The 26,336-nt window shown below is 38.1% G+C and overlaps 3 protein-coding genes across 4 annotated transcripts; 1 reads left to right on the top strand and 2 right to left on the bottom strand.

Annotated features, from left to right (window-relative positions):
• Nucleotides 1-240: 240 nt before the first annotated feature.
• Nucleotides 241-14,280, bottom strand: LOC134006313 (V-set and immunoglobulin domain-containing protein 1-like). The gene is made up of 4 exons (XM_062445399.1): nt 14,267-14,280; nt 13,587-13,642; nt 13,085-13,444; nt 241-465 (listed from the first exon to the last, which is right to left on the bottom strand). The coding sequence occupies exons 1-4, from the start codon at nt 14,278-14,280 to the stop codon at nt 260-262; spliced, it is 636 nt and encodes a 211-aa protein (XP_062301383.1). The 3' UTR covers nt 241-259.
• On the top strand, nt 6,091-10,548 carry LOC134005933 (uncharacterized). 2 transcript variants are annotated; one of them, XM_062444973.1, is made up of 5 exons: nt 6,091-6,199; nt 8,163-8,209; nt 8,551-8,606; nt 8,850-9,209; nt 9,495-10,546. In XM_062444973.1, exons 1-5 carry the CDS (start codon nt 6,176-6,178, stop codon nt 9,695-9,697), a joined length of 690 nt encoding a protein of 229 aa, XP_062300957.1. In that variant the 5' UTR covers nt 6,091-6,175; the 3' UTR covers nt 9,698-10,546. The 2 variants fall into 2 exon arrangements, with proteins under 2 accessions (XP_062300957.1, XP_062300958.1); XM_062444974.1 differs by lacking the exon at nt 8,163-8,209 and having other exon boundaries at nt 9,495-10,548.
• A 5,785-nt stretch (nt 14,281-20,065) lies between the features above and the next one.
• On the bottom strand, nt 20,066-25,524 carry LOC134006312 (uncharacterized). The gene is made up of 5 exons (XM_062445397.1): nt 25,388-25,524; nt 24,026-24,081; nt 23,518-23,877; nt 23,056-23,233; nt 20,066-20,201 (listed from the first exon to the last, which is right to left on the bottom strand). The coding sequence occupies exons 2-5, from the start codon at nt 24,072-24,074 to the stop codon at nt 20,066-20,068; spliced, it is 723 nt and encodes a 240-aa protein (XP_062301381.1). The 5' UTR covers nt 24,075-24,081; nt 25,388-25,524.
• Nucleotides 25,525-26,336: the final 812 nt, after the last annotated feature.

Raw genomic sequence — 26,336 nt, 5'->3', positions numbered from 1 at the left:
GAGAATGAAAGGAACAAAATATTAACCTGGCATGTACAGGAAACTGTATAAAAAACACAGTGTTAACACTAAACACTCAGTGGCGAATGGTTAATTTTCCCCCTAATCATCTAATCACTAATTTTAGATAATCATTTGTAGCTCCCCCTTTAGGTCAGGCTCAAAATGCTTTAATAGACCTAAATGTAATGGTTTTTAGTCTGAGAAAGTAAGTAAGAAGATTTACTGACAGAAGTCTGCTCTCTGAGAAACACAACTTCTATACTGCTGCACTGATTTTGTCTAACTCATGTTCCACTGCATGTTCTCTCCCACCAGCATTAGAAGAAAGTCTGAAGACAAAGCAGAGTCCAGCACAGACAGCGAGTCTAGCTGCTGTCAGTCCAACGTAGAGGCTGATCCTTACTCGACTCTCTGGTTGTGGTCTCTCAGTAGGTTTCTGAGGTTCTGGCTGATCAACAGCTGCTGTAAAGGACAGAAAATAATAACAATTGTACTTTTATTCCACAAATTTTGTTATCCCAACATTCAACTCTCCTACTTGTGACACTTCACACTGTTCATGTCCAAAATTCATATCTGGACTGTTTGGGTTTGAACTTGGTGATGTTTGTGTTCACATACAGCATATTTTTAACAACAGTGTCTGCTGAGTGCAACTACACTCATAAAGTTTAGCAGTCCAGTCTGTACATCACTGATAACATGCATAAAAAAGACTTTCTGGGCTTTACTGTAACTCTATATTTTGTTTTGGACATACTAGGTTTCTAACATTGACCATAATTATCAACATCAAGAGAATAGGACAAACATCATGTCGTATTTTTGTAGAGCTTCAAACATTTAAATCTGCACAATTACAACAAGACTGCTAACAGTGACTCAGATGTTTCACTTACTTGTTCATATTGAATGAGCAGCGAGTCTCAATTTGTGAATTATTACCTGGACGGTACTAAACAGTAAATGTTTTAGATGAGGAAGTATCTGAAGTAGTTTTAAACTGTGTTGTATGACATCAACTCAATTACAACACATTCACAAAGGGGAGGTGACAAGTATAGCCCAACCCTCACTGGTGGAAATGAAGCAGTTGTTCGAGCACAGCTTGTGAGAAACCACTTACAAAGGAGTCGGGACCATGACTGGATAGCTGCATTAAGGCTGAAGTAGTTTCTCGTGTGGTGAACGAGTTTAACAGATCTGTCAACACAGATTTTAGCCATGTATTATATGTATATTGTACTCTTCAGGATTTAAAGCTGGACAAGACAACTTTGAGTTTGGGACTTTGTTCACTCTCATCAGGGAATGACACAAACAGCAACGGTAAGACTTCATATGGACGGTTTATATAATAATAATAATAATAATAATAATAATAATGCATTTTATTTAAAGGCGCCTTTCAAAGCACTCAAGGACACCTTACAAGGCACATAAAACACGACAACAGTACATCAAACAATATAAATCAGGTAACATTTAGTGCAAAGATAAAGAAATAAATATGAATGTGACTACAAAGTGCATCAGTACAACAAATAAACAAGAACGTGATTGCATAGTTAGTGTGAGACAGAGTATGCCACTCTGAATAGGTGCGTTTTCAGGCGGGATTTAAAGGTGGAAACAGAGTCCGAAGTATGAATGTCTGGTGGGAGAGAGTTGCAAAGGCGGGGGGCAGATCGGCTGAAAGCTCTTGACCCCATGGCAGTTAAGTTGGCAGATGGGGCAAAGAGCTGGTTGGCGGAGGAGGATCGGAGAGTTCGGGAAGGTGTGTAGATGTGAATCAGTTCCGAGAGATATGATGGTGCCAGGTTGGGAAGGATCTTGTAAGTGAGGAGTAGAATCTTAAAGTCAATGCGGGATTTGATAGGGAGCCAATGAAGTTGCTGCAGGGCAGGAGTGATGTGTTCAATAGAGGGGGTTCTGGTTATGATACGGGCGGCTGCGTTCTGTACCAGCTGGAGTTTGTGAAGAGATTTCCGCGGAAGACCAAAGAGGAGAGAGTTACAGTAGTCCAGACGGGATGTGATCAGGGTGTTTACCAGGATAGCGGTGCAGGTTGGTGAAAGTGAGGGACGGAGACGGTTGATGTTCCGTAGATGGAAGTATGCAGTCCGAGTAACCTTGCATGAAAAATCTTATTTTAATGTACTTCCTTACTCTTCACCACTGTCCATCACTATAGCCTAATGTTCTTGTAACTTGATCGTAATTTATATGATTTTTTACGGTAAGACTTCATCAGGACGGTTTATATAACCCATCATCTTCCTACACTTACCATTTACTTAAGTAAAAGTAGGCTACCAGTACATCAGTGTAAAAATACCCATATACAAAGAAATGTCTTATATTGATGTACTTTACTTTTTATCAACATCGCTACCTGAGATCATCAACCCACCTAGAATGTTGCATATTTCATTTTATTTAATTAATAACAGGTTGTGTGTTTCTTTGGGCTTCAATAAGTAACATCTTACAATGCTCTTATTCTGTAAAATGGTACAGGAGGGTGGGAAAGTAGAGAAAGGGGAAGTAAGCCTACTGCGACTGTTAGGCAAATGCTTCATTTGAACATGACTCAGTAGTTTCATAATGATATTATAAACCACATTGAGCAGATAAGCAAATGTGCACTTAACTTCAGTCACGTTGCACACAGGTTCAATGACGGTGCAACATGACTTCTTCTTTTAAGGCAAACTGTAAACTACTAGAAACATTGTAGAGTTAGTGAAGAACCGCAGCACTAATCACTGTGTATCAGATAACATCTGTGGTGATTTACAACATATTTATTATTATTATGACTTATGTCTGTAAACACATTGTCTCAAGGCATGCTGGGAACTCAGCTCAACTATCCCCAACATGCTTTAATATGTATTGAGAAAGTTTTGTCATAATTAAATCCGTTTATTTTGGTTTTACATCCTCATTCCTTTCTTACCATTGTGTTTTTATTATTTTCTTCGTCTTGTTCCATTTCTTCGTGTGTTTGAAAATTTGCTTTGTATGATGATTTTATTTGATATACATTTACTGTCCCCATTTATGGGGTCCTGGTTGTAAAATTCTGATTACAGTTTTATAACTGATATATTTTTAATATTTAGCTCACTTTACTCACATTTAGCTCATTTTTCTTTTACTTGGTACATAAATTCATGTAAAACAACATGTTATATATAATTGTTAAAAATGTTATGTAAACAAAATCTAAATGTTACTAATTTATTTAGATTTAATATTTAGATTAACATTTATATCTCATACTTAACATTTATATTTATATTAATTTTTTATGTATATACATTTTTAACAATTATAATAATAGAAAGGATAAGCGGTTTGGCAAATGAATGAATGTTTTTTTTTAAACATTAATCTCTGTCTCAAATGAAACAAAAGGGAGTTAAATATTCCAAATATATCATACAACTGTAACCGATCGAGCAGGAGAGTTTTTCCTGTACTCTTTGTTCTTCTGATCTGCTTCTTTTGCTCCGTTATTAATCATTAATTATTATATATACATATCCTCATCCTGATATTATTTATATTTAATGTCAAAAAAGTTGACGTATGATGACGTATGATGTATGTGATCAATCTTACAGAAAGTTCTTTTTGCTTAAACATTGTCCAATGTTTAATTTAACAAAAGGCATCAGTGCTACAATTGATCTGCCTAAAGGGCTGGGGCTGCGGTTCATGTTTCTAAAGAAGAAAAAAGAAAAAAGCAGACGTCAGTTGGGCTCGTTATAACACATAACCGCTTCCTGGTTTCCCCCTTACTGTGTGTGTGTGTGTGTGTGTGTGTGTGTGTGTGTGTGTGTGTGTGTGTGTGGGGGGGGGGGGGGGGGGGGGGGGGTGCTTTATTTCTCGTATCTCACACACCTGTTCAAACATCCTGACAGCTGCTGGATCGTTAGCACTCCTGTTGGCAGCTTCTACTCATTTTTATCTGTTGCACTCTAACCCTAACCCATTCTGCTGTTTGCACCTTTGTATTTTACATATTGCATTTTATTTATTTAATATCTTAAACTGTTTTAAATTATCCTAACTGTTTTTATGCCTCAGGGAGTGCTATCTGAAATTTGACTCAAACGACTAAGACTGGTTCTCTAAAAGCATTTTCTCTTTCAGCAAGTTTTTGTTTGCTTTAAAAGACTTATTAGTCCTTCAGTATCACTGTTTAACCCTTCTATTGTGTTCGGGTCAAATTAGACCTATTTTCAAGTTTAGATGTGTGAAACACACTTTTAATTTTTTAAAAGTGATTTTAATCACTCGTGTAAAGCGACCTTGGGTATCTTGAAAGGCGCTATATAAATTGAAGTTATTATTATTATTATTATTATTAGAGTGGCACACAGCAGACCCCCAACCCGACACATACAAGTATTGACCTATATCACATTAATAGACTTAGATTCATTTACTGGAGACTTAACCTAACACTAACCTAAACCACTGACCTAAAAATTGTTGGGTCACACCTCCTGTCCTCCATCTGTACAGCAGTATCTGGTCTGTGGCTTCCTAGTGCTTTATTTCTCGTATCTCATATCTCACTGCACACCTGGCACAAACACACACAAAGTGTTTTTGGAAATCAAATGGACTTTTTTCATAGGAAAGTATATGTTCAATAAACTATATTTAATTGTGACCCATAACCAGGCGGGGAGTTCCGGTCCTCTGAAATCATGCCAACGCGGAAGTAACTTAAAACTGCATTCTATCAAACGGCCACCAGGGGGCGACTGTTTTGGTGTCAAAAGGACTTCCGTCTCTGTACAAGTCAATGGAGAATTCACCAACTTCTCACTTGATTTCTAACCTCAGTAAACGTTTTCAAAAAGTGTTTATGGTCTCAATCGCTAGTTTAAAACCTTCTTCAATGCAGTATGATGTTCATTTGTGAAATGTCGGCCTCCCTGATTTTATATGTGACGATAAAGCAGGGTATGCATTAGGGCGTGGCTACGTCGTGATTGACAGGTTGATTGGTTCACAGGTTCAGGAGGGCGCCTCTTGCTCCTCCTGATGCCCATATAAGTAGAATCCGTGTTTTTATTTTTCAGGCATGCACCGGAAATTTTCAAGATGGCGCTGCTCAGATCCGATACTATTCGCTTCCGAGCAGCAGTCCACAAACCAATGGGTGACGTCACGGATGTTACGTCCATTTTATATGCAGTCTATGCCCATAACACAGCAGATGTAACAATAATTTCTTATTTTAACATTTAAGAAAATAGTAGGATATTTTGGGAATTATTTTGTTGGTCCTCTCATGGTTTTAGGCCTATAATATATTTGCCTGTTCTGTTGATCATAAGCAATACAATAGATAGATTGTGCCTATTTTAAACTAAACGATTTGTACGTAGTAAGTTGAATGGAGTCAAAATGCCCTCAAAAGCGTCAGGACAGAGAAAAAAAACGACCATAAAAACATACTTAAGTTCTGTAGCCTAATAAGTGTCTTAGTTATGGGTAAATCATATGTGGCCTCTGTATGTGACAACCTGGAATGAAGTTCCGTCATGGCTGCCCTTTAAATGAAGAATGTAATGCTGTGCCCTGTGATGCCATTGTAATGGGGTGAGATGGAGGTTCTGTATGGATGCCCTGCTAGTCAATGAAAAAATGGGAAAATTGTATAGTTCATTGTACAGGAGAACAACACTGTAAAGTGCCCTTCCTTTGAAGAACATGAGGTTTGCCCTTTAAGATGCCATTACAATGGAGTAAACTGGTTGTTAGAAATGAATGTATCCTTTATATCGGCTGACCATTAGGGAAATAAAGCACTCTTAAAACATGTAGCAGTTGTTGTTGTAGCTGTACAAACTGTAAAGATGTGTAACACACTAAACAATGTGCTAGGTTGTTAACTACTAGCTAGATATGTACTTAGCCGTCTCCATACTAAATATTTGTTACAAACTAGAAATCAATTTTGTGGTAAAGCCTTATAAAGAAGTCATTAAAGTATTCTTTATTCAAAATGCATTCAAAACACTTTAACTTGGATTAATTTACACTTGTAGAGAAGGAGATTAACACTGAGTTACCCTATGATTACAGGAAGCCAACGAGAGACAGAACATTGAGGACAATACAAAGTGATCTGCAAAATGCAGCAATGGAGGAGACAAGAGAGATAGAGGTACGTTTGTAAGCCATTAAAATTAGATCTGATGCCTAGTAGAACTTCAACCTCTGCCTAGACATGTTCAAAAGTCTTAAATATGTATCCTGTCATGAAATCTGAAACCTCAGTAATCCTGCTAACTGAAGAAAAACATTGTCAGTGTATTGCCACCATGAGGAACTGGAAAGGCATGGCAAATGACAGAGTTACCCAATCTCAACCAAAAGGATTTTTACCAATTCTATAACACAGATGAAGACAGTACTGTCATTTTACTGGAGATGTTGCATTTTATGCACTCTAGTCTCACAGAGGTTTGGTGCAGCTGATTTGATAAGGGCTGCTGCACCATTGTGCTCATGTAGTCAATATTCAAGACCAAATACTTACTAAAGCAGTTGTCAGTGTACTGGAGGCATTGGGTGACACAGTCTGTGGCTGGGGCACAACTGGACTCTAATTGGATTAAGTGGCAATGTGTTTTGGATACAGTCTGTTCTCTCTTATCATGGTCAAAACAGGAATGTCTGAGACTGGAAATGCTCTTTGCTGTCTTGGATGTCTGGTGGATCAGGTTGTAGTAGGGACTCCTAACCACAAAGGGGAGCTAGTGAGGCTGTTAGGGGATGGGGAGGTTTTCACAATTGAGTCAACAATAATAAATGTGGTTGGTGATGACGGCAGGAATGGAGAAGGGTGGACAGAGAGGGGTGCATGAGCTCTCATTGGTGCTTGTATCAACTGTGCTGTGGAGCAGCAAGCTCTTACACAAGAGGAGCTCTCAGGTTTAGCTGTTAGAGAGACTGGAGGTGACATCAGGCTGTGGTCTCCCCTCCTGCTATGAGCTGTGATGATGACTTAGGGCTCATGATGGGACAGAGTCGAACGTACACAGTGACTGAAGGAGAGTCCACAACAGCAACAGGGCAGACAGTAGTGGCAGCATGTACAGGACCTATAATGGTGGTGTCCATATATTGCTCAGCATCTTTAGATTTTTTGGACCCCCCAACTCCACAATCTTCTGAATGTGACGGGCACAGCTGACACAGTCCGGAGGGGAGGGGAGTGGAGCCACTGATTATGGATGTGTAGCTGGGAAATAAAATAAAAAGCAGGCAAGTACAGGGATAAAAGTGCAGAATGATAGTTGACCAGTTGTGTTAGGTAGCAGCTGCTAGTGAAGCTTTGAGCCCACTGATCTGGTATTAGCACAAGTGACCTATAGAAAAGACAAGCCTTGGAACCTACCGACATGTGTCCAACATGTGGCCCCGCTGCAGAAAGTGGGCTTGAGTTAGTAGTTGTGGCTTCTTGTTGCTCGGTATCTGGAGTCCCTGTTGGCTGATGTAAGTTAGCTCACATGCTAAAAACAAGGCAGATTGTACAAGGCCTGACAGGCTGATCTGAGTGGAAAGGTACAACTTAAAATCAATTAAAAGTCCAGTGCCCACAAGCTAGAAACTCTTGCCTTGTTTAAACAATACATAAAACAACTTGAATGTAAGAACTATGGTGTAAAATGCGGCTTAAAAACCTTGACAGGAAGTTTAGTGTAATTCTCTACCTGTAGAGTATAAAATGTGACTCTAAGTTGGGGATGTAGCGTTTTTACTAAACATGATTGTCATTTTCAGCTGATGTTTGCCCATTAAATGTATCAGGTGCCCATTTTATTTCTTTGCCCCTTCCCCTCAGACAGCTTGAGTCCTCCACTGTGATAAATACAATATAATCTTATAAAGGATTAATCAAAACAAGATGCAACATGTTTCATGTTAGCAGTGAATATGCAGGTGCTGGTAGGTGGATTTAGTTGCCAGCTGTTGTTTCTCCCTCACCAGCTGCCGGCCGCAGCCTTATATTTACTGTAAAGACAACAAAGTGGTATATGGATAATTGACTGATATAAAATTCAAAAATGTCAAACTATTCTTTAACAGCATCTAAAGTTTCTTCCTGCAATATCTTCTCACAGGGGCAACATGATTTGGATCCTCGTCGTTCTGACCTCCTCTGTCTGCGGTGAGTTTTTTATTTTTATTTTAGGTTGCTGTGTAGTTAGACTACTAAGGAAGGAGTGAGGAAGGGATCGTTAATATTTTCCTAATAACGTCTAATGGATGACTTTCCTCCAGAAAAACATTCCTGCATCTGAGAAACTGAAGATTTTAAATGTTAAATGTAGTGAAACTGTAGATTTTTGAGTTTGCATTTGAAATGACTAATGTGTCTGTGGTTGTAGTCCACATTGTTTCTGACATGAGAATCCAGGTTTGATGTTGTAGATTTTCCTTCTCACATCTGTGATGACTGAACTTTGACCTCATGTGTTCATGACTCCTCTCCTCTGTCTCCTCTCACAGGGAGAAGATGATCTGCAGGATCCTTCTGCTCATCAGCCTGACCTCCTGTGTCTCTGGTTAGTTTACATCCTCACTTCATCATCCAAAAAGAGAAAAGTCAACAGATTTGATGACTTTAGTTGTAAAATATATCATTGAAAACATCAACAGAACTATTAAAGCCAGTAGAAAACTCTTCATCACAGTTGGGAAGATGATCTATATTCAGTTATTGCTTAGATTGTATGTATTACTGGTATCAAGCATGACGTTTTTACTGGTGTATATTTAAACACTTTCCCTCTCTGTCTCCTCAACAGGAATATTTGAAGTGAACGTGACACAGACCTCCTATCAGGCAGAGGAGAACCACAACATCACACTGGAATGGATGTTTACAACCAGACCTGACAGTTCCTCCACCTCACTGAACATCTACTGTCAACTGTTCACTGATCAAAATGACCCAGTCCTGTATCATGTACATAAGGGTGATGAGGTCCCAGAGTCTCAGGATGAACAGTTTGCAGGACGAGTTCAGAGGGACAAAGACGCCCTCAGAGAAGGACGAATCAGACTCCATGTGTCCAGACTCAGGACTAATGACTCTGGTCTGTATGTGTGTGATGTGAAAACAGATGATGGTGACAGCTCTGACAGATGCCACCTCAATGTCACTGGTAAGATGATTCAGTCAAACTCAGTAAAACTTTTTAATGCATGTTATCAGTGATGTACAGACTGGACTGCTAAACTTTATGAGTGTGATTGCACTCAGCAGACACTGTGTTGTTAAAAATATGCTGTATGTGGACACAAACATCACTAAGTTCAAACACAAACAGTCCAGATTTGAATTGTGGACATGAACAGTGTGAAGTGTCACAAGTAGGAGAGTTGAATGTTGGGATAACAGAATTTGTGGAATACAAGTAAAATTATTATTATGTTTCTGTCCTTTACAGCAGCTGTTGATCAGCCAGAACCTCAGAAACCTACTGAGAGACCACAACCAGAGAGTCGGGACAGGATCGGCCTCTACGTTGGACTGACAGCAGCTGGACTCGCTGTCTGTGCTGGACTCTTTGTTTTTAGACTTTGTTATAATCCTGATGTGAGAGAACATGCAGAGGAACATGAGTTAGAGAACATGGATGCAGCAGAATAGAAGTTATGTTTCTCAGTTTCTGTCACTGCATCTTTTTGCTTTCTGTGTTCATGAAGCTGATTTTTCTCTGTTCATCCAACCTGAGCTCTATTTTAACCCTGTATCTGAAAACCTGGTGGAAAGAATTTCACCAGAATTGATGATTAGGCTCTGGGGGAAAAAATTAACCAAAATCTAAAGTGCCATATTGATCAGTGCAAGTGGGCATGTTCTATCACATATTTACTTGTAAGTCAAGATTCCATTGAGAAACTGCACTTTCCTGAACATAAACATCGAATTTCATTCACATCTGATGAAGGGGAACGAATGGCTGAAATTTGAGAGCACAGTTATTGCAATGCTGCAGAGTTTATGATATTGAAACTTGAGTTTGCTCTCCTTTGTGAAGACCGAAACCTGCTTGTTGCTGCCTGCAGCTTTCATTTTGATGACTGAGCTGCTTCTTTCTCTTGAGCACTAACATGTTTGATCCCGGCTATTCCTGCACTGAATTTAGTGTTTACACAGTGTTGTTACAAAGTTTACTGTACCTGTTACCTATTTTTTAGTGTGAATTTCTTTTTTATATTATTTATTCGCAATTAACCATTTCTGATTCTGATTTTGAGTTTTTATGACTCTAAAGTTTGTTTCTTCTGCAAAGCAATTCTTGATTTTATGAAACACTTTCAGACTTTAAAGTTTGACTCCGTTAGATTTTACAAAATGAAAATCCTGTTTTGTTTTTTCTTTTTTTTGTTTTACAAAAGTGTAACGTGTTTAGTGTTTGTCTAAATCATTCTTATTGATTAAGAGTCACAATTTCGGAGCAGCTAATAAATGCTGTAATGTTGAAACAAAAAAACATACAAATTCTCCTGCAAATTTTTTCAAGTTGTATATCCATTTCTTCATGTAATTTATTCCAATCTATAAATATACACAAGTCACACTTTTAATGTATGAATGAATGAACCAAATCTCAAGTCAGATCACACTGATACATACATTATAAACAAAATGGATATTCAATGATACTGCCATTATTTTCTTACCGATGTCCATTTCCTGTATCATCCGTCACTTTTCATGAAGCTACATCCAAACAAACATCTGACCACAGTCATAAACTGTTTGCTTCTCTCCATCAGCAACACCTGTGATTTAAGGCATGAATTTAAATAACCTGTAACCAGTCTGACCTTTACCACACCCCCTAGTGTTCGAGAGGAGAATTACATTCAAAACTAATCAACTACATGGCTCCTGGACGGATTCTGCAAAAAAAAAGTGTGAAATGCATTTATTTACTTAGAAAAAACATATACAACTTGAAGAATGCACAATTTGCTGTAAGATTTCTATCCATTTCTTCATGTAATATATTACAGTATATAAATATACACAAGTCACACTTTAATGTATGAATGAATTAACCAAATCTCAAGTCAGATCACACTGATGAATACATTAAAAAAAATATCAGAGATAAATGTATTTTAATGACACTTGAAGGAGTCTAAAGGTGTAAATGAGCACACAGCTGTATGATGACCTGACTTCCAGTGAAGAGCTCCCCCTGCTGGTCTTTATCCTTAATACCAGTGTGAAGAGAAGCAGAGTTCATATTTCCTTTGTAAGGTCAATTTCTCAAGGTGTATATCCCATTTCAAAACTATTATTATTCCACTCTTTATCATTATTATCTAATGCTTGTTACAGTTACACTATACTTGTATACTTGCATTGCCTGTAGGTGTAGTTTTTTGTCTTAGGATGAATTCAAAAAATAACTTTTTTAGGAATCAAAGGAACAAAAAAATTGAAAATCACAATAAAGCAAGATGTGTTCTCCTTTTGTGTCAATGAACTCTGACTGCAGAATCTGTGTTGAGTTTGCTGTGCCATCAGTGTATGAATGGGTGAATGTTGTAAAACGCTTTGAGTGGTCGAACGACTAAAGGCTCAATATAAATGCAGTCCGTTTACCATTTAGAACAAGATGTTTCCTTTTGTGTCAGTAAAGATTCAGACAGTCTGGTAGAGAGCCGCCTCACATGAACTATGACTGCAGAATCTGTTTGGGTTTGTTTGAAGTGTGAAGGACACAAAAAACAGCTACTGTTTGGTTACCTGCTGGACTTTATTCTGGTCTTCAGAAGAAACTCTGGTTTTCTGCAACCAAACAAGGTTCCCAGCGGACTGGTTTATTACATCAGTGAAACATTCAGAGGTCATGTATATGAAAACAAATCCCTTTAAATCTGCTGCACAGCTGAAGATGTCAAATGTTTAAACAAAGAGCAAGGATTTAGACAAACACCTGTTACACATCTGTAATACCTAAAAAAAAGTTTTTAAAAACCCAACAACAAACAAACAAAAACAAAACACACACACTAAAACAAAACAAGATTTTCATTTGGGGAAAACTAATGGAGTCAAATTCATACAAGTTTCATGAGGGGGAACAGGGTTAGGCTGGTTTATATGGGATTAATTGGGGTGTGTTCCCGCTCCTGAAACGGCGCTTCACAAGCTTCGATAAGAATTGGTTTACATAAGAATAAAAACACACTTTAGAGACATAAAACACTTAAAAAATATAAATCAGAATCAGAAAAGGCTTATTGCCTAATAGGTTTGCAAATACAAGGAATTATCTTAGTGTTTAGGTGCATAACAATCAAAAATGATTTGAATAAATAATATAAAAAAGGAGATTCTCACAAAAAAGTATGTAAAATATATTCTACGTGAGAAGAGCTGCCACATGTTTAAATTGTAATGTGAAGAGAATGAAAGGAACAAAATATTAACCTGGCATGTACAGGAAACTGTATAAAAAATACTGAAATTCTCTCCACCAGGTTTTCAGATACTCATTGTAGCACCCCTTTTAGGTCAGCTCAAAATGCTTTAATAGTCCTAAATGTAATGGTTTTTAGTCTTGCAGGTTTATCTTGGTTTCCCCCAAAATGTGACTTTGTTCATCATCTTTCATCAGAGGTCAGGTGGATGTGCAGAAAGTAAAAAGATTTAGTGACAGAAGTCTGCTCTCTGAGAAACAAAACTAACAAACTCATGTTCCACTGTGTGATCACTCCCACCAGGATGACAACAAAGTCTGACGGTAAAGTAGAGTCCAGCACAGACAGCGAGTCCAGCTGCTGTCAGTCCAACGTAAAGGATGATCCTTCCCCGACTCTCTGGTTGTGGTCTCTCAGTAGGTTTCTGAGGTTCTGGTTGATCAACAGCTGCTGTAAAGGACGGAAAAATAATAATAATTGTACTTTTATTCCACAAATTCACCAACATTCGACTCTCCTACTTTAGCAGTCCAGTCTGTACATCACTGATAACATGCATTAAAAAGGCTTTCTGAGTTTTACTGAATCATCTTACCAGTGACATTGAGGAGGCATCTGTCAGAACTCACACCATCATCTGTTTTCACATCACATATGTACAGACCCGAGTCTTCAGTCCTGAGTCTGGACACATGAAGTCTGATTCGTCCTTCTCTGAGGGCGTCTTTGTCACTCTGAACTCGTCCTGCAAACTGTTCATCCTGAGACTCTGGGGCCTCAACACCCTCATGTACATGATACAGGACTGGGTCATTGTGATCAGTGAACATTTCACAGTAGATGTTCAGTGAGGTGGAGGAACTGTCAGGTTTGGTTGTAAACATCCATTCCAGTGTGATGTTGTGGTTCTCCTCTGCCTGGTAGGAGGTCTGTGTCACGTTCACTTCAAATGTTCCTGTTGAGGAGACAGAGAGGGAAAGTGTTTAAAAATACACCAGTAAAAAGGTCATGCTTCAGGCTTCACTGATATATTTTACAACTAAAGTCATCAAATCTTTTGACTTTTCTCTTTTTGGATGATGAAGTGAGGAACTAACCAGAGACACAGGAGTTCAGGCTGATGAGCAGAAGGATCCTGCAGATCATCTTCTCCCTGTGAGAGGAGACAGAGGAGAGGAGTCATGAACACATGAGGTCAAAGTTCAGTCATCACAGGTGTGAGAAGGAATATCTACAACATCAAACCTCGATATTCATGTCAGAAACAATGTGGACTACAACCACAGACACGTTAGTTATTTCTATTGTAAATTACAGAAACCTGGACATTTGCAGTGATGTATTTCTGTCACTAGATGGAGCCATTTCCTCATCCTTCAACAGTCTTACTTTGCATTAAGGTGAGATCTTTTGTGTTTTCTGTTGTTCCCATCTGTGAAAGAGGAGCCGTACGACTCGAGTATAAACGTGAGCTAATAGAGGCAGGTTTGGAGCCAGATCATTTAGATTATATGAGGACAAATACTGCTACTAACCGAGAAGACTGGTGGTCACACAGCAGATACTAAAACCACATTTAATTCAACCAAAAACTAAGATATTTAAAACCATTAAAACTATTTTAACATATTACAAATAATTTGGTGACTGTGGTTCAGTATAAAATATTGACATTAGTCCTTATGCAGAATTACTCTATTCAGAGTGATTACAGATTACAGAAACTTCATATTCCTCACACCTTAATCAGATACTCTTAATACAGAAAAGATTCTACCAATCAACCGCCATCTGCACCTTTATTTAGAAACACGAGGCAATGAATGCAGCCAGAACCGAGCAAGAAAACTGCAGTAAAAGTGGTCAGCTTTATCAGTAAATGTAGAGTTTAAGTCACAGCAAATAATTAATAAAGGCTGCAGCGTCTCGAGACCAAGCAGAGCTGTCGTGTGTTGCTTTCCAACTGCTGGTAAAAGTGATTATTAACCCTGAAGTGAGCAGCATCAACTTCGGTACTGGAGGTAACCAAACTCCTCTGAGCTTTCTGACTGCAGTCGGGGAGCTGAAGCAGGAATGGTTTACATAAGTCTAAGTGATATTTGAATAAGCTGGTCGATGTGATGATCATACATATTGTTTTGTTTACATTGTTGGATAAATGCATGTTTCCCGTGTAAAATCTACACTTCAAAGTAAACAGTAAATCTGTCAAATAAATATAACCTACAGTCTACTATAAAGTATAATACAGCTTATGATCTACTGTATTAAAGTACAGTAGAGTTACAGTATTTTACAGTATAAAATGGAGCAGCTACTTAAATGTGCACCTCTGTCTAAATAACTGATTAATTGTGTTCTAACTGAGCAAACAGACCATAATACTGAGATTATATTGTAACAAAGTAAATATTCACAACAATGACAAGAATGTGTAACATAATGAAACAGACACATTACCTTTTACATCTTCTCTCATTTCTTTGTGACGGACCAAGATGTTACACAGCAGATGACAGTCCGAGTGATTGTTTAGGGCGCCAAGAACTGTTTGAAACCTGTTTAACCTCCTGCTTGCAGCCTTAAGTCATGCGTGAACTACAGCATTGTAAAATGGAAGAATATGAATGATATATTAACATAAAAGATGAATTTAAACAAACACGAAACTTCTGTTACACATCTGTAAAATAAACATGTTATATGTTTTCATTTAGCAAAAGATTATGAACTTATATTTTGTGTTTAAGTTAGAAAGTTTTTCATGGAGTTAAAAAAAAGTGATTTGGAGAAAAACAACATGTTAGAGTTTTAAACACAATTTAAACTGCAGCACATTATTCAAGGTTTAACTTCAGGCTGTTTCTGGTTTCATTTTATTTCACTGCATGATGAAATCAACATGTTGAGACTTGAGATTAAAGGAAACAGCTAATGGTGGCATTGTTCCAAACTTATGCAGGTTAGTGCACAAGTTGTTTTAAACACCACATTTTCAGTTTTCAGTCAACTGTGTAAACAGGTCTGTACGTGTGATGTGTTCACAGATTATGGTTTCACTTCTGACAGTTGCCACCTCAATGTCACTAGTAAGGTGATTCAGTAAAACTCAAAACATTGATTTCCATTTTACCCTAATTTAACCACATAGCTGTGCTCCAACACTTTTATATGTTTTAATCAAGTTCCTAATCACATACTTCACTGCTTATTAGTACTATCAGTATGATGTCATGGTACAGTTTCTTATTTACATACTTATTTAATATATTATATACAGTATATTTTATGAAGATGATTTATTTCCTGCAGTCCTTTAAAACTTGACTCAGAGTTCAGAGTGCAGATTCAAATAAAAATGATCCACTGCTTTAATAAATTCTCAATAAATTAAAAAAACAAGATAACAATATTATGAAGCTGTCCATGTCTTAAGAATACAGACTGTCAGATGTTAGGAGAGTTTAGTGGAGCATTAAGCAGTTTAAATGCAGTTTGTGATGGAGATCTAAAGAATGAAACTGGACTTAAAGTCCGTGTAAAGTAAGAATAAATATGTGTTCCGAGTTTGACCACAGAAAAGTGTGTCGTTAACCACCCTGCCAAATTTGAACGAGTAAAAAAATCGCCAAATATATGAAATTAGGCTTCAAAGTTGTGTAAAAACCAGCCTCTTTCTGTGCTCCCAGAGTGCCCGCCGAGTTCGCTGAAGCCCCGCCCCCTACAAAGTATCACCTGTCAATCAAAGTCACCACCTCTACCAGAAACATGGACGTTAGGCCTGAGAGCGTTCTGCTGCTAACTCAGCTGCTAGCTCGGCGGCTAACTTAGCTAACTGGCTAACTGTAGTAGACTGTTGTAGTAGTAGTGTGCGCTGAATGTATTTATACCTCTACAGCAGCAGGGGTGGGTTTATCATCATTTGTTTTCACTTCACACATGTACAGACCCGAGTCTTCAGTCCTGAGTCTGATTCGTCCTTCTCTAAGAGCGTCTTTGTCTCTCTGAACTTGTCCTGCAAACTGTTCATCCTGAAACTCTGGGACCTCAAATTATTTTCTCTAAAACATGTTTTTATTTGCTTAACTTGTGTGAAACTCTTTCAAACTTAAACACAATGTTGGACTTCATTAGTTTTTTATAAAATTTAAATCCTTTTTTGTTTTATTTTATTTATTTATATATTTTTAAAACTATTTTTTGTGTTTTACAGATGTGTAACAGGTGTGTAATGGTTGTCTAAATTCCCATTAAAAAAAAAAAAAAAAAAACCTTTGACATCAGATTTAAACAGATATAGTTTCATATACATGACCTCTAAATGTTCCAATGATGTAATGAAAAAGTACTCTGGGAACCATGTAGAAGACCTTCTTCTGAAGACCAGAATAAAGTCCAGCAGATACCAGACAGCAGCTGTTCTTTGTGTCCTTCACACTTCAAACTAACTCAACACAGATTCTGCAGTCAGAGTTCATGTGAGGCTGCTCTCAACCAGACTGTCTGAATCTTTATTGATAAGAAACAACATCTTGTTTCATTGTGATCTTCAACACAAACAGAAACGCAGTGGTTCAGTGGACATAAGTGTTTATTGGTTCCTAGAAAGGTTTGAGGTCATCTTAAGACAAAAAAAACTTAACTTAGAGGTTAACTACATGTGCGTTTATAATTAAAAAGAAAATATGACCTCGACAACTCCTTCCAACTCTTTTTCTTCATTTTTTTAAGATGGACAATTGTGCTGTTAGTGCACATTTAAAAACATTATAAACTGTGCATGTTTAATAATAATAACAATAACTTCATTTGTAAAGCACTTTTCATACAGCAAATGCAGCTCAAAGTGCTTTACAACAAAATAAATGACAAAGACCATGTGCTTCATTTTTAAAAAGACATAAAAGCAGCATCATGCATGTTAAAAAAAGAAAAAAAACAGAAAAAGTAAACAATAATTTAATATAAGATGGTAAATAAAAATAGCTTTTTTTTAAAATAGTAAAGTAAAAGTAACTAAAACATAGAATACATAGAATATATACAAAGTAAAACACAACATTTTAAAAGAAGTTCAGTAGTGCATCAGTGTTAAGACGAATGATAGAAAAGTTAGTTAAAAGCTAAAAAAGATGAATTATGTTTTCAGCTTTCGCTAGAAAATGTTTTGCAAGTTGCTTCCCTGACATCTAAAGGTATCGTTTTGGGGGCATAATTGACAAAGTTGCATGAATCAGTCTTTCCGCATCTTGTTGATTTATGAATAGTCATGCTTTTGCTGCGTTTCTGCGGTGACCAAATGACATTTTCATCACCTTGTTATTGTGAGACCTGAAGATTAAATCTGAAACTAAAATCAAACGGAGATTTGTAATTTCAGATTTAATCCATGGAGTTAATTTCCCCAGATTATTGTACAGATTTCTCTTTTTGATTTTGGAGACTTTACAACTTAATTAAATGAGACATGTGCAAGTATAGTGTTAGTGGAACAAGTGTGAGGTAATAATAGTGATAAAGAAACAAAGTAAAGTAACAGTACAGATGTACAGAGAAAATATGGACTTTGCTACGGACAAAGAAATTAAATCTATTAAAATGTAACAAGTGCAAAACTTAAATGTGACGTATGCATAAATAATTAACTATGTTGACCTTCTAGTCCAGTATGTAAACTGCATGTGGTCCATCAGGAGGTCAGTGATTGACTTTTAGGTGGGACAGGAGTCTTTTAAAGCCTTCATGGCCACAAGGGGTCACAGTGATGGGCCTGTAGACACTAAACTCTGTAATCCTCTGCTTTATTGAGACAGGGACTATGATGGAGGATTTGAAGCAGACATGGATCATGCAGAGGCACTATGAGGCTTAGTGGTCTCTCAAAGCTCTCAATAAGTCAGCTGACAGGTGAGGTTCTCGCTCTGATAAAGCTGGTGAACGTAGCTTTTAACGAAGCAACAGTACGAGTCACATGACAAGAAATCAAAGCAGACACCCTGCTCAGACACTGACTGTTAGATGTATTTTAAAGTATTTTTTACAGAACCGTCATGGTTCTGTGAAAATATCTGGTTAGATGTGCAGGGAAACTCAACTTTCCTAATACTGTGTACATTTCTATTACCAGCAAATTTAGTGAAGCAAAGTCTAAAAACAAAGAGTCCAGCACAGACAGCGAGTCCAGCTGCTATCAGTCCCACATAGAGGCCGATCCTTCCACCTCAATGTCACTGGTAAGATGATTCAGTAAAACTCAGAAAGCCTTTTTAATGCATGTTATCAGTGATGTACATACTGGACTACTAAACTTTATGAGTGTGGTTGCAGTCAGCAGCCACTGTGTTGTTACAAATATGCTGTATGTGGACACAAACATCACCAAGTTCAAACCCAAACAGTCCAGATTTGAATTTTGGACAAGAACAGTGTGAAGTGTCACAAGTAGGAGAGTTGAATGTTGGGATAACAGAATTTGTGGAATACAAGTACAATTATTATTATTTTCTGTCCTTTACAGCAGCTGTTGATCAGCCAGAACCTCAGAAACCTACTGAGAGACCACAACCAGAGAGTCGGGGAAGGATCGGCCTCTACGTTGGACTGACAGCAGCTGGACTCGCTGTCTGTGCTGGACTCTGCTTTGTCTTCACACTTTGTTCTAATCCTGGTGGGAGAGATCAGGCAGTGGAACATTAGTTAGACAAAATCAGTGCAGCAGTATAGAAGTGGTGTTTTTCTCAGACTTTCGCAGACTTCTGTCACTGCATCTTTTTACTTTCTGCACATTCAACCAGACAGGATCGGACTCTACGCTGGACAGACAGCAGCTATGGGCTTGCTATCTGTGCTGGACTTCTTACTTTAAGCAAGATTTCTTCTTGGTCCTGTTTTGAATTTCAGAAAACGTACAGCTTGTCAGACACATCAGAGGAAACTGATGTGTGGCCGCACTTCGCCGCCACAGGAGCCATTTGATTTGTTTTAAATGTAATTCTCCTCTCAAACACTAGGGAGAGTGGTAAAGGTCAGACTGGTTACAGGTTATTTAAGTTCATGCCTTAAATCACAGGTGTTGCTGATGGAGAGAAGCAAACAGTTTATGACTGTGGTCAGATGTTTGTTTGGCTGTAGCTTCATGAAAAGTGACGGATGATACAGAAAATGGACATTCGTAAGAAAATAAAGGCAGTATCATGGAATATCAATTTTGAGTACACATCCAAACCATTAAACCCATTATCAGCCAGTAGCAGTTTCAGTGTAGGATTTAGTGTCTACAGTCGGTGTTGAGTTAGTTTGAAGTGTGAAGGACACAAAGAACAGCTGCTGTCTGCTTACCTGCTGGACTTTATTCTGGTTTTCAGATTGTTTTATTTATATAGCACCAAAGTGTTTCACAAAGTCAGACAATATATTCAAGCATGAAAGGATCAAAATTAAGATAGAACAAAATTTAAGCACAAGTGTAAAACTCAAAGACTTCAAATAACTAATAAAAGTTTCAATACAATTAAAAGCCTGAGAATAAAAGTGAGTCTTTAGATGCTTTTTAAAAGTATCAACAGACTCAGCCTGTCTAACAGCCTCTGACAGGCTGATCCAGAGCTGAGGGGCCGCTACAGAAAAGGCCCCTATTCTTTTTCCTCCATGAACGGAGCTCTGCCAACATGCTGAGGTGGGAGGATCTGAGGGGTCTGTTGGTGCTGTAGGTTCTGAGATATATGAGGGGGCGAGACCATGAAGGGATTTATAAACAATTACTAGAATTCTGAATGATGTCCTGTAGTGAACCAGGAGCCAGTATAAGGATGCGAGGATGGAGGTGATGTGGTCTCTTTTTTGGATCTTGTTAGCAACCAGGCTGCAGTGTTCTGGATAAGCTGTATGTGAGAAATGGTAGATTGAGAGATGCCAAGGTAAAGTGAGTTACAATAGTCCAGTCTGGATGATATTAATGCATAAATTACTCTTTCCAGGTCGGACGATGTCCACCGAACAAGGTTCCCTGACGACTGATTCATTACATCATTGAAACATTTAGAGATCATGTATATGAAAATAAATCCCTTTAAATCTGTTAAAAGTAAAATAAACAACAACAACAAATTATTAACAAAGAAGAGGGATTTAGACCCTAAAACTAAACACTTGCTACACTTTAAAATACAAAAAAGAATAAAAACAAAACAGGATTTTAATTTGGTGAAATCTAACAGAGTCAAACTTTAAGTCTGAAAGTGTTTCATAAATTAAGAATTGCTTTGCAGAAGAAACTTTAGAGTCATTTTTAAAAAGCCAAAATAACAAAATCAGAATCAGAAGAGGTTTATTGCCAAGTAAGTTTGCAAATACAAGGAATTTACCTTAATGTTTAGGTGCATAACAATCAGAAATACAAAATTACACAAATAAATAATATAAAAAAGAAATTCACACTAAAAAATATGTAAAACATGTTCTAATAAGAGCTGCCACGACTTTAAATTGTAAACTGAATAGAATCAAATGACCTAAATATGAACCCGTAATGTGTAAATGTTCAAACAGTAAACTGTATAAAACACTGTGTAAACACTAAATGCAGCAGTGGCGGCTGGTGACAAAAATGTTTGGGGGGGCGCAGTTTGATGGTTGGTGGTCCTTGGGTTAGTGTCAAATAAGCCGTAGCACCACTTCATACCGCAGCAAAAAAATATAAATAAGAAAGAAAAACTAATCTAAAAACAACACAACACACTATAATGTCCCCTGGTTTGTCCCAGTATGGTATCTCTGACCCACAGAGAGAGGAATAAAAAATTATAACGATATGATAAAATGCCCATTTCACTCACGTCACCTAAAGATACCAGCAGTTAAAGCAGAGTTACCAATAAGGTAATATGCTTAAAAAGAGACACCACCTATATTTTATTTATTGTGTCTTCAGTCCTGATTTCACTGTAATCTGTTAGTTGTTGCAATACCTAAACATGACAATAGATGGCGCATTAAACACTATACACTGCTGTGATTAGGCATAATTTATTTAACTTATTTTAATAATGAGATGTACCCCAAATCAACTGTAATAGTCAAAATTACTTCCATCATTTCTTATCCTGCATTTATGCATTTTAGTTTTTTACACTTCATAGTTATGTCTTTTATAAAGTATTTTTTAACACTTTACAATATTAATAACAGCAATGCAGCTACTACCTGATCTTTTATATGTCCTGTTGGAGCTGCTGGATGCAGCCACTGACTGAATCTATGTTCCTCTTCTGGAGCTTGGCATAGCAGAGGTCTACATGTGGCCAGATGTGGTGAAACAGCTGCAGAAAGAGTTCAGCAATGCTAAGTCTGCTAAAAACAACTTAGCTCCATGCTATTGTCTCGATGGCTGCAGCTTTCTGTTTGATTTTTTTCAGAGAGATGTTTTAGGTCTCGTTCCCCTGTCGTTGTCCACAACGTTTCGGTGCTGACACTTTGAAACAGCAAACAGATTAAGCAATAAAAGGAATAACTCACACTGCATCCAGCTAGCCAGCTCCGTTTATCATAACAGCAGCAGGAGAAACTCTCAGCTCCTCCATCACCTGCTGCTGCTTTATCCTCTTTCTCTCTTCTAGTGAAAGTCTTGTGAAATTAGGTTTTTGTAGAGAAATTACAAAATAATCTTCTTTAATTTCCGCGGCTCCACTTTAACGTCATCTCCTGAACCTACCGTCAGCAGGAGTTTGGGTGACAGCAGCTGACGGGAAGGCGTGAATGACAGCCGGAACTGTCCAATCACAGTAGATTAAGAAACATGAAACAACAACAATTCGCTGCCAATAAAAGTGGGCGTGTCCGGGGCGCACTGAGCTTCGCCCCGTGGGAAACGTGACGCAGGCCAATGAGAGAGCAGCCTCAGGTCACATGCTTGTCAAAAGTTTGAGGGCTTGCATTTACTTCCATTAGTCCGGCGCCCCGCTTACAGGAAGTACGTATAGAAATTAATAAAATACCATTTGGAATCGATTTAAAATGAATGATGACAGGTGCTTAGAGGCTAACAGGACCATCTTGCTAACAAATACTATTTATTTCATAATTATTTAGCATTTTCTAATTCATTTATGTTTAATATGTTTAAGTAGATTTTGGCCAGATATTTGATGGGGGCGGCGCCCCAGCGCCCCGCATTGACCGGCCGACACTGAAATGCAGTGCAGGAATAGCCGGGTTCAAACATGTTAGTGCTCAACAGAAAGAAGCAGCTCAGTCATCTAAATGAAAGCTGCAGGCAGCAACAAGCAGATTTCAGTCTTCACAAAAGGAGAGCAAAGCCAAGTTTAAATATCATAAACTCTGCAGCATTTCAATAACTTTGCTCTCAAAATTCAGCCATTCGTTCCCCTTCATCAGATGTGAATGAAACTCGATGTGTATGTTCAGGAGAGTGCAGTTTCTCAATGGCAGTAAATATGTGATAGAACATGCCCACTTGCACCGATCAATATGACACTTTAGATTTTGGTTCATTCTTTCCCCCAGAGCCTAATCAATTTTGGTGAAATTCTCTCCACCATGTTGTCTAACTCATGTTCCACTGCATGTTCTCTCCCACCAGGATTAAAACAAAGTATGAAGACAAAGCAGAGTCCAGCACAGACAGCGAGTCCAGCTACTGTCAGTCCAACATAGAAGCCGATCCTGTCCCGACTCTCTGGTTGTGGTCTCTCAGTAGGTTTCTGAGGTTCTGGCTGATCAACAGCTGCTGTAAAGGGCAGACAATAATAATAATTGTACTTTTATTCCACAAATTCTGTTATCCCAACATTCAACCCTCCTACTTGTGACACTTCACACTGTTCATGTCCAAAATTCAAATCTGGACTGTTTGGGTTTGAACTTGGTGATGTTTGTGTTCACATACAGCATATTTGTAACAACACAGTGGCTGCTGAGTGCAACCACACTCATAAAGTTTAGCAGTCCAGTCTGTACATCACTGATAACATGCATTAAAAAGGCTTTCTGAGTTTTACTGAATCATCTTACCAGTGACATTGAGGTGGCATCTGTCAGAGCCCCAACCATCATTTGTTTTCACTTCACATATGTACAGACCCGAGTCTTCAGTCCTGAGTCTGGACACATGAAGTCTGATTCGTCCTTCTCTGAGAGCGTCGTTGTCACACTGAACTCGTCCTGCAAACTGTTCATCCTGAGACTCTGGGACCTCAACACCCTCATGTACATGATACAGGACTGGGTCATTGTGATCAGTGAACAGTTCACAGTAGATATTCAGTGAGGTGGAGGAACTGTCAGGTTTGGTTGTAAACATCCATTCCAGTGTGATGTTGTGGTTCTCCTCTGCCTGATAGGAGGTCTGTGTCACGTTCACTACAAATGTTCCTGTTGAGGAGACAGAGAGGGAAAGTGTTTAAAAATACACCAGTAAAAAGGTCATGCTTAAGGGCTTCACTGATATATTTTACAACTAAAGTCATCAAATCTTTTGACTTTTCTCTTTTTGGATGATGAAGTGAGGATGTAAACTAACCAGAGACACAGGAGGTCAGGCTGATGAGCAGAAGGATCCTGCAGATCATCTTCTCCCTGTGAGAGGAGACAGAGGAGAGGAGTCATGAACACATGAGGTCAAAGTTCAGTCATCACAGGTGTGAGAAGGAAATTCTACAACATCAAACCTGGATTCTCATGTCAGAAACAATGTGGACTACAACCACAGACACGTTAGTCATTTCTATTATAAATTATTTCATCCCTCATTGATAATGATTTCAATTATGCAGCCCATACATCAATGGAGAGAGTAGACAGGAGTCCAGGATGTCTTGCATTGAAAAGGTTTATTTACTTGTACAAGGAGAAATGAGCGAATGATCAGTACACGTTATGTTCTGATGCTCCCTTCAATTCTGAAGTTTCTCTCCTCCGGGGAAAGACTTTAAACCACACAGATAATGCCACAGGTTGAGCAATGCCCAAATATGGGCAGACCAACATATCTACAATATACAGAATGTAGTCTACTGGTCTATAGCTAAAACATTGCTTAGACCTCACTCAGGACCTTTGTCCTACATCTAACACTATATCAAACCTCTGACTGCAGTTACCTTTACCCCATTCAGGGAAAACAGTCAAACACATATCTGAAATTGGTTGCTATAGCAACACTATCAGAATGCCTCCTGTTTTCCCCAAAAGGAGCAGACTCACTGCTTATCACTATCTCAAGGGGAGACAGTGTCTAAACCCAATATTTGGTGTGGCCTTGCTATGACCACAAAGCCTAGTTTGATCCAGTGCATATTAGTTATGGAAAATTCCCTAACACTCATCCATTTAGCATTTAAAAATGTTCAGTTTATCAGGTGCAGTCATGGATCTATGTCAGAAGAATCCAGAGAAAGAACTATGACTATATACTACTGCCACTACATCGTGACTACTCCTTTAAAAAACTACAACATACACTGCAGCTCAAGTAATTCTATCAAAATATGGGTCGTATCTAACGCACCACGTCTCTGTTCAACAATAAGAAGAAAATATTTCCAAGTAAAGACAGTATTTTTTTAACAATGAATCACCTCAAAACTTTACCAAACCTCGTAATGTATTACAATGTTAATTCTGTTATGCTCGAAAATATGATTTTATTTTACAATGGATAATCAGACATGTGATTTTTAGTGTCTGACCGCATTCCTATGCTATGATGGACAATGATGGAAAGTAAAGATGTATATTAAAATAGGATTTTTCATATTAGACTTTTACTTGTAACAGTATTTTTACATTGATGTAGTGGTACTTTTACTTAAGTAAACTCAAAGATGTGAATAGTTCTTCCACCACTGATGATAGCTTATAAATCGTCCATATGAAGTCTTACCTTTGCTGTTTGTTTCATTCCCTGATGAGAGTGAAGAAAGTCCCAAACTCAAAGTTCTCTTGTCCAGCTTTAAATCCTGAAGAGCTTTCATTGCTATGCGGCTGAAAACCGGGTTGACAGATCTGTTAAACTCCTTCACAACACGACACAGCAAATCCACAGCGGATGTGCTCCTGTATTCATACCCCCACCCCGTGTCGTCACTGACATATCTATATGACGAACGACCAACCTGCTCAGTGAGGCACCTTTCAACCCTCGCCCCCTCTAAACAGACTAGTAGCTACTGCTACTTCCTTATCTGACACATTTTCTGTGGTAGTGAAGCAGTAATGTATATGTGCTACTCGATATATGTTATTTTACGCACGTTATTCAAGGTTTGAACTTCAGGCTGCTGCTGGTTTAACTTTATGTAACTGCATGATGAAATCAACATGTTGAGACTAGCTAATGGTGGCATTGTTCCAAACTTTCTGCACTAAGGTTAGTGCAGAAATTATTTTGAAACACCTCATTTTCAGTTGTCAGTTAACTATGTAAACATCGCTGTACATATGAAGTGTTCACAGATGATGGTGTGAGCTCTGACAGATGCCTCCTCAATGTCACTGGTAAGATGATTCAGTAAAACTCAGAAAGCCTTTTTAATGCATGTTATCAGTGATGTACAGACTGGACTGCTAAACTTTATGAGTCTGGTTGCACTCAGCAGCCACTGTGTTGTTAAAAATATGCTGTATGTGGACACAAACATCACCAAGCTCAAACCCAAACAGTCCAGATTTGAATGTTGGGATAACAGAAACTTTTATATGTTTTAACCAAGTTCCTAATCACATACTTCACTGCTTATTAGTACTATCAGTATGCTGCTTTTATTTTATGAAGGTGATTTATTTCCTGCAGTCCTTTTAAACTTGACTCAGAGTTCAGAGTGTAGATTCAA

Source organism: Scomber scombrus, chromosome 23, assembly GCF_963691925.1.
Source record: "Scomber scombrus chromosome 23, fScoSco1.1, whole genome shotgun sequence".
Lineage (NCBI taxonomy): Eukaryota > Metazoa > Chordata > Actinopteri > Scombriformes > Scombridae > Scomber > Scomber scombrus.
The sequence above is the reverse complement of the archived record's forward strand: the minus strand, read 5'-3'. Positions and strand labels throughout refer to the sequence as shown.

Coding starts and splice junctions, on each gene's coding strand:
- LOC134005933 (XM_062444973.1), top strand. CDS start 6,176: ATGGAGGAGACAAGAGAGATAGAG. Junction 6,200..8,162: donor AGGAGACAAGAGAGATAGAG/GTACGTTTGTAA, acceptor ATCTTCTCACAG/GGGCAACATGATTTGGATCC. Junction 9,210..9,494: donor ATGCCACCTCAATGTCACTG/GTAAGATGATTC, acceptor TGTCCTTTACAG/CAGCTGTTGATCAGCCAGAA.
- LOC134006313 (XM_062445399.1), bottom strand. Junction 13,445..13,586: donor CCTGAACTCCTGTGTCTCTG/GTTAGTTCCTCA, acceptor TCTCCTCAACAG/GAACATTTGAAGTGAACGTG. Junction 466..13,084: donor ATGCCTCCTCAATGTCACTG/GTAAGATGATTC, acceptor TGTCCTTTACAG/CAGCTGTTGATCAGCCAGAA.
- LOC134006312 (XM_062445397.1), bottom strand. CDS start 24,074: ATGATCTGCAGGATCCTTCTGCTCATCAGCCTGACCTCCTGTGTCTCT. Junction 23,878..24,025: donor CCTGACCTCCTGTGTCTCTG/GTTAGTTTACAT, acceptor TCTCCTCAACAG/GAACATTTGTAGTGAACGTG. Junction 20,202..23,055: donor GAACATGCAGTGGAACATGA/GTTAGACAACAT, acceptor CATATATCTCAG/AACCTACAGCACCAACAGAC.